The following is an 8,195-nucleotide window of genomic DNA, read 5'->3' as shown; positions in this document are numbered from 1 at the left end:
CACTTGTTTTTGCATTTCTATGGTTCAAATTTTGTAGATCTACTCTTGAATCATGTTTTTGTGTTGATTTTTGGTTCTATCATTTTTCATTCATAATATTCTTGTGCTGAACCTTAGATCTAAATTTTTTCCAAAATGTTGATTAGAAAAAAAAAACACAAAAATCTAAGTGTAAATCACTTAATCCATGTTGTCTTAGAGTCATGTTTAGTCATAGTAATTGTCACATTATGTTCTTAGTTTGTGTTGAATTTTTATTTTGTTTATTGAATTCTAGATACATTTGTTCATGTATTCTTGTCATTATTAGCCTATCTTTTGAATTGAGTCTAATTCATGCATGTTATTTAGTTCATAACATGTTCTAAATCAATTCCTAGAAGTAGTCTTGTTGTTGAACTCTTTTTTTTTTTGTTTTCTAAGTTTCCTACATGATGCCTATGATGAAGTTGAGTTGTGGTGCTGAGTTGTGGCTGGATTTGTGAATCAAAATAAGTCTTAAGCTCTATTGAATTGTGTTAATCAAGATAATTGAGCATAAGCAAACACAAATTGTAACTATCCAAGCCTTAAGCAACATAAACACTACTCTTGATTTCTAGGTTGAAATCCTTGGTGCTGGCAGCTTGAACATACGAACTTGTATAAAATACTGGGAATTGGTCACTATGTTTTTTGAGTTGAAATTTTTACTGAATTTTCTAAACATCTGGAAAAAAATTATGAAAAAAGAACCAAGCGATTTGGATTAAAATAAAAAATAATAAAAATCACACAAGTTGGCTGAAAAATCAGTGTCTAGGAAAAAAAAAGTGAAAGGGAAGTGTGCTTGTTGTTTTGGCTCAAAATTTATTCTATAATTGGTGCCTATTTTATACCAATCCTAGTTCTGAAATTTCAATAGAAAATTATTGTGAAAACAAGTGCCAAAACTATAGGTTTCTTGAGTTTTTTTTTTAGTTTTTCTACTCTACTCTAGAGCCATTCTAGTTTTCTCTTTGAGTCCTAGCTTGCTTTTGTGTGCTTTTCGTTGCTTTAATTGTTGAATAATTCTTGAAAATTTTTCTTGTTAAAACTCTATTGGTTTAGCTTTCATTTAAATTTTTTTTGGTCTTTGGTTATTGTTTGTCTCTTTGTTTCCTTGCTTGTGAGTTGCCATATAGGGAATTGGAAAGGAGGATTGGTGTCATCCCTTGAAGAATTTGAGTCTAGAAGCAAGGGGCCAACCACCTTAAGAGCTATTGGAATAAGAAGCACTCCAAATTGAGTGAAACACAAAAGAGAGAATAGCCACCAAAATTGAGGACTTTTTTTTTTTGTAATTTGTAATTGGCAATTTTCTTTGCTTTCAAACTTTGTAACAAAAAGGCCTTTCATTGGAAGTAAGTTGGGAGCCTCCAATAGGTCACCCTACTTCCATTTGTGTGTTTTGTTGGGAACCTTAAATGAGGTCATCCAAACACTCCTAGGATCCGCCTAGGTTGCATTTCTTGCACTTTAATTTCTTGCTTACTTTCATAGCTTATTTCCTTTACCTTCCATTGTCAAACCACCTAGATAGCTTGCCTTTTACCAATTAGTTTTTACCTTATCTTTCACACCTCTTTTAGTGTTTATTTTGGCTAGTTTCAACCATAGTTTCTTTTACCTTTTGTTTTCAAACCCCCAACAAGAAAGAACCATAACTTAGGAACCAACATGAGTCTTCATTCTTCATCTAGTGTTAATGGTGAGGGTTCTACTCCTAAGGACCCCTTGTATAAGATATTAGATGAGTTGAGATCCCTTAAGTTGTGGAAAGAAAAACAAGCGAGAAAAGAAAAAGGTAAAAAAAGAGTGGAAGAAATAAGTCAAGATGAAAGAGAGAAAATAAGAGAGGAAGAAAGAAGAAAAATAATGAAAGAAATGAAAAGAGAAAAACATGCCTCCTATAGTAGTCATGACTCTTGCAAGAGTTTAAGTGAAGAACTTAGTGACTATTATAGAGGGCGCCATAGTTCACATACTAAACATCACTCCCAAAGAAGAGAAAAGGATAGAAGGCCTCAAGAGGTTAACATTAGCCTCCCATATTTCCATGAAAAAGATAATGTTGAGGCCTACTTAGATTGGGAAATGAAGGTTGAACAACTCTTTGCTTGCCATCATATTAGCAAAGAGAGAAAAGTTCCATTGGCTACCCTTAGCTTTCAAGGGTATGCCCTCTATTGGTGGAATTCCCTTGTTAGGGAACGAAGGATTCATGGGGATCCTCCAGTAGAGTATTGGAATGATCTTAGGAGTGCCCTTAGGAAGAGGCACATTCCCTCCTACTATGAAAGGGAGCTTATGGACAAGCTCCAAAGGCTTAGACAAGAAAGTATGAGTGTTGAAGAATATAGACAACAAATGGAACTACTCCTTTAAGAGATGGACTTCAGGAGGAGGAAAGAACAAGCATAGCTAGGTTCCTTAGTGGGCTTAATATGGAAGTGAGGGATAAGGTTGAACTCCTTCCATATAGGGACCTAGATAAGCTAGTCCAACTTTGTATAAGAGTGGAGCAACAACTTAAAAGAAAGCCTTCTTCAAAATCTTATGGCTTTCACTCTTATTCAAGGAAGGACCAAGCCCAAGGAATTTTGGGAGCTGCAACTTCAAAACCCAAGGAAGATAAGAGTAAGACCATAGAGAAATCCACCCCTAAGACTAGTTCCCAAGAAAGGACTAGCAACATTAAATGCTTCAAATGTCTTGGGTGAGGTCACATTGCCTTTCAATGCCCCACAAAGAAAACCATGATTATGAGGGGTCAAGACATTTATAGTAGTCAAGAGGAGACTACTTCTTCCCCTTCCTCTAGTGGAAGTGAAGATAATGTAAGGGGTGAAGAGTCTAGTGAGGAAGTCTACCCCCATGAAGAAGGTGACCTCTTAATGGTTAGAAGGATCCTTGGAGGTCAATCTTGTGATCTATCTCAATCCCAAAGAGAGAACATCTTTCATACAAGATGCAAAATTTTAGATAAAACTTGTTCTCTCATTGTGGATAGTGGATCTTGTTGCAATTGTTGTAGCACAAGATTAGTTTCCAAGTTGAACCTCACTATCATTCCCCACCCAAAACCTTATAAACTTCAATGGCTCAATGAGCAAGGGGAAATGATAGTTAACCAACAAGTGAAGGTACCTTTCTCCATTGGGACATATAAGGATGAAGTTAATTATGATATAGTTCCCATGGAGGCAGGACATATTCTTTTAGGAAGGCCGTGGCAATTTGATAGGAAGATCATTTATAATGGCCTAACTAATGAGATTACCCTCACCCATCTTGGCACTAAATTTGTGTTGCATCCTCAAACACCTTCTCAGGTGGCCAAAGATCAACTAACTATGAAAGATAAGAGGGATGAGGAAGAAAAAGTAGACAAACAAAAGAAAAAGAAGGATAGTAAGGCCTTGTCTTCAAAGGCCAAGGGGAAGGAAAAAGAGGGAAAGGATTCCTCCAAGAAGATTGTTAAGAAGGAAAATCATTTTGCAACAAAAGGTGATATTAAAAGAGCACTCCTTCTTAAACAATCTTTGTACCTTCTCCTAACAAGGGAAACATCCCTTAGTACTGCCACAATTCCAAATTTGAGACCTTACCCCCAAAGGTCCAAGAACTCTTACATGAATTTGGTGATATATTTCCCAAAGAGATACCCCCTGGGCTACCTCCTTCAAGGGGAATAGAACACCAAATAGATTTAGTCCCAAGAGCAAGCCTTCCTAATAGGCCAGCCTATAGGACTAACCCTCATGATACTAAGGAGATAGAGTCTCAGGTTAAAGAATTGTTGGAGAAGGGCTGGGTCCAAGAGAGCCCAAGCCCATGTGCTATGCTAGTGTTGTTGGTGCCCAAAAAGGATGGTACGTGGAGAATGTGTATTGTCATACCCTAATTTCATCTGGGGACCATTGTCTGGTGGCATGCAGCCTTCGCTTGACCGCCTCGAGGTACTTAACACCCATCCTTAGTGGTCCCCACTTATTCCGCGTGCTTTTATTTTTATTTCGTTTATTTTCTGTACCCCCTTTTGACGTGCTTTAACCATTTATTTAAGCCGTTTTCTCACCTAATAAATAATAAAATAAATTTTCACTGATCATTTGAGTTGTAATATTGTTTAATCTCTGTTATAATATAATCCAACCGATCATTCACGCTGTAACCACGTTTTAAACCAAAAAAGGGCAAAATAATAATAAAATAAGCAAAATATCTTCGAATAAAAAAAAAATCAATCAGACATTTTTTTGAAAGTTTCCTTGAATGAATTGACTAATAACCAAAGTGAAACTAAAGCTAAAATCAACACACAAATTAAGCTTTGTCCACAAAAATCACTAAAAACCATTAAGGGTCCAACGCCTTAAAACGGTCCCCTTTGCTTTTATTGGTTAAACATGGACCATTCAAAATCATAAAATCAATATGTAACTTTTCCGTTTTATGTCAAAAACCAAAAGATTGTTAATGGTCTAACGCCTTAAAATGACATTTTGTTCAGTTAAAATATATCTTGCTAAAAAAGATAAAAACAACTTAACCAATGTTTAGTTCTCAAAGAACTATGTAGGTCTGATTTCCTCATCACAAATTGAGGATACGTAGGAGCGAGGGAAACACCCTCGTCGACCACAAAAAGATAAAAAATACAAAAAGCATAAAAACACAAAAATACATAAAAAAGGAAAATAAAACATTTTGAAGTCATAATTGCACATTTTATTAAAGGTTGTCGTCCTTTGTGACGGACGCGTGGAGTGCTAATACCTTCCCCGTGCATAAAAATAACTCCCGAACCTTTCACGATTAAAGGTCGTAGACCACACCTTTCTGGTTTTTCTGACGTTTTCCTCAAATAAACGTTGGTGGCAACTCCGCGCATTTTCCTCTCATGGAAGACGCACCCATGAGTCTCGCGTTGCCCTCCCGCCAAAGGGTAGGTTGCGACAGTTGGCGACTCCACTGGGGACTGTTTTTAGAGAGTTAGGCCTTCTAATCTTGTGCAATATGATGACTTCCTCTTTTGTCGGTTTCCTTTTTATTTGTCTTACATTCTTGTATATAACTCTTTGATGCTTTTAGTGTGTTTTTGAAATGTATGCATAAGATAGATATTTATTCATTTGATGCACACAAACACCAACACTATTTGTGCACACGTGAGTTGAAAAAGGGCCCTATACCCGGGTCCATGGGAACATAAGGAGTGAAGGTGAATCTGTGGTCATGCTGGGTCTCCGGCTTGCTTGATAACAGTGAACCCTCATCAAGAGTTTTTCTCTTTGATAACATATTGTTGCTGGTAGTCCCTACTGCCGTAATATGTTTTTCGAAGGGGATGATACCTCTAGAAACCATCAAGAGAGATATGACCACCTCGGGAGTTATCACTAAAAGCCTTTGAATTTCTCCCGTTTAGGTCCCTAAAATAGGGGCACGAAGCAAACACGCTGCGTGCCTTTTAAACACTACCATGCATATAACCTAAATGTCATGTATGCCTTTGTTGTGTGATTATTTGAGGATATTGCCATGATGTGTGCATCTCCTTGTTTCCCTTACTTCTTCGCATCCGCATCATGTCATCATGCACGGGTTGCGTCTTAATACCCTCATTTTGTCACGAGAAGATGGAAGGTCCGTGTCAACTTCTTAAATTCATGCACCGGGCACCATCCTGCCCGAATGTTGTATTTAACAAAGAGATAAATCTCTCGGGTTCTCGTATACGTAAAATGCATCCGGGTCATACGCATTTTCTTCATGCATTCATCCATTTCACTTGTGATAGATGTCGGAGTCTTGATTCGCACTGGTTTTTATTCCACTTTAGTAAAACATGGGATCAAGTTAGACGCCTTCACTTAAAAAGAGGTTCTATCAAGTCAAGGTCAAGAGCCTAGGAATCGCCAGTCTGAAAGAGTTAGGACAGTTGATGGGTCAGCTCCAGCGACAAGCCTTTCGCAAAGCTTACGGTAAGATCTGGGACCTAACCATGGCTGAGGTCTCCATGGAGGCCATTGCCTCCCTCGCCCAATATTATGACCAACCTTTGAGGTGCTTCACCTTTGGGGACTTCCAGTTAACACCCACGGTGGAAGAGTTTGAAGAGATCCTGGGATGCCCTCTGGGAGGAAGGAAGCCATACCTCATCTCGAGATTCTATCCCTCCTTAGCTAGAATTTCTAAGATAGTCAAAATCTCGACACAGGAATTAGACCGTGGAAAGCAAGTCGAAAATGGGGTGGTTGGGGTACCAAGGAAATTTTTGGAAGCAAAGGCGAGAGTCTTGGCAAGTCAAGGCGAATGGGCCCCATTCATGGACATCCTGGCACTTTTGATTTTGGGGTGGTCCTCTTTCCAAATGTGGATGGGTTGGTGGACCGGGCATCGATTGATGCTTTTCTTGCAAAGCCCGGTTGTCGCTATCTTAGCTGATCTATACGACACATTTGACCAAAGATGTGAGAAGAACCATGCAAGGATCGTTCGCTGTACTCCGGCCCTCTATGTATGGTTGGTTTCACACTTCTTTCACCAAGAGATGAGACATATTTGCCCGTTAGAAGGCCACCGCTCATGCACTGAGAAAAAAAAGGCAAATTGGGACTGGCTCTTAGCAAACAAAGAGGGAGCGTCTGTCAATTGGTTCCCCCGATGGAAGGAAGGGAGAACCGGGATTCTTATTTCGTGTGGGAAATTTCCAAATGTTCCCTTGATGGGGACGCGGGGTTGCATCAATTACAATCCCGTCCTCGCTATAAGACAACTTGGTTACCCTATGAGAGGGGCGCCATCAGAGGAAGTCCTCATACCTTTCATTACACGAGGTTTTAATAGCACCAACGCGGGGGTGCTTCAGAGGGTCCACAAGGCATGGGAAATGTCGCAAAGAAAGGACAAGGAACTTAGGGGGAGTAGCAACGGGCCCATCGACGGCTATCGTAGGTGGTTGAAAGCCTACACACAAGATCTGGATTGGCTCCCGAGTTTGAGGACCACTAAGGGGATGGAGATTGAAACTCCGGAAGAAGACGAAGAGGTACAGGCCCTCAAGATAGAACTTGAGAAAGCCCAGACAGTCAAGGAAAAGTTCAAGTCAGTAGCTGTTAGGATCCGAATGGAGAACGCCGAACTGAGAGACGTCAATATAGCCACCACCAAGGCCTTGGAGCAAGAGACCAAGAGGGCCTGTAGGGAAGAACATGGCCGGAACAAATTCCGAGGGGCTCTGTGGGGCAGTAACAGTGAGCTTAAGCTCCGGAGAGAGGAACGGGACCAATCGCGAGTAGACGGTTTGATTCTGAAGGATGAATTGAGGGTTTGCCTAAGGTCCAAGAGGAGTTTGTCTTAGCGGTTATGCGAGACCGAAACAAACATGTTAGCCATCATCAGCAAGTACCAAGAAGAATTAAATCTAGCCACGGCCCACGAGTACAGAGTGGCGGACGAATACGCTCGAGTGTACGCGGAAAAGGAGGCTAGAGGAAGGGTGATTGACTTGTTACATCAAGAAGCAACGATGTGGATGGATTGGTTTGCTCTTACTTTGAACGGGAGTCAAGAGCTTCCCCGTTTGCTGGCAAAGGCCAAAGCTATGGCGGACACCTACTCTGCCCCCGAGGAGATCCACGGGCTCTTCCACTATTGTCAACACACGATAGACTTGATGGCCCATATAATTAGGAACCGTTAGGGAGTTTATATTGTCACTCAGATCTTGACTAGCTATAACTTTCTAAATAAAATGAGTTTATCCCATTATTTTACTCCAAAGAGGAACAGTGCGAATCAGATCACTCCCACATTCCATCTCTAGCATACATTCATTTCTCATTATGTAATCCTCACATTTGGTCTTTTTAGGAAAAATGCCATAACTAAGCGCCCCCCTAAGGCATCCCTATCGCACCAGATCCAAATCTAGGATGATGGGTGACCAAGAGGAAGTACAGGAACAGATGAAAGCCGACATGTCGACTTTGAAAGAGAAAATGGCTTCCATGATGGATGCCATGCTGGGAATGAAACAACTAATGGAGAGTAACGCAGCCACCACCACCGCTATTAGTTTGGCTGCCGAAGCAGACCCGACTCTCCCAACTACCACGCACCCCCCTTTTCCAAACGTGGTGGAATGAGAGAAAAGCACACAGGGGCAC

General features: G+C 40.4%; 1 protein-coding gene across 1 annotated transcript; it reads left to right on the top strand.

The window, feature by feature from the left end:
* Positions 1-6,403: 6,403 nt before the first annotated feature.
* On the top strand, positions 6,404-7,729 carry LOC114404642. The gene is made up of 2 exons (XM_028367515.1): positions 6,404-7,206; positions 7,474-7,729. The coding sequence occupies exons 1-2, from the start codon at positions 6,404-6,406 to the stop codon at positions 7,727-7,729; spliced, it is 1,059 nt and encodes a 352-aa protein (XP_028223316.1).
* Positions 7,730-8,195: the final 466 nt, after the last annotated feature.

This window comes from Glycine soja, unplaced genomic scaffold, assembly GCF_004193775.1.
Source record: "Glycine soja cultivar W05 unplaced genomic scaffold, ASM419377v2 tig00105364_1_pilon, whole genome shotgun sequence".
NCBI lineage: Eukaryota > Viridiplantae > Streptophyta > Magnoliopsida > Fabales > Fabaceae > Glycine > Glycine soja.
This window is presented reverse-complemented; position numbering and strand designations above follow the sequence as displayed.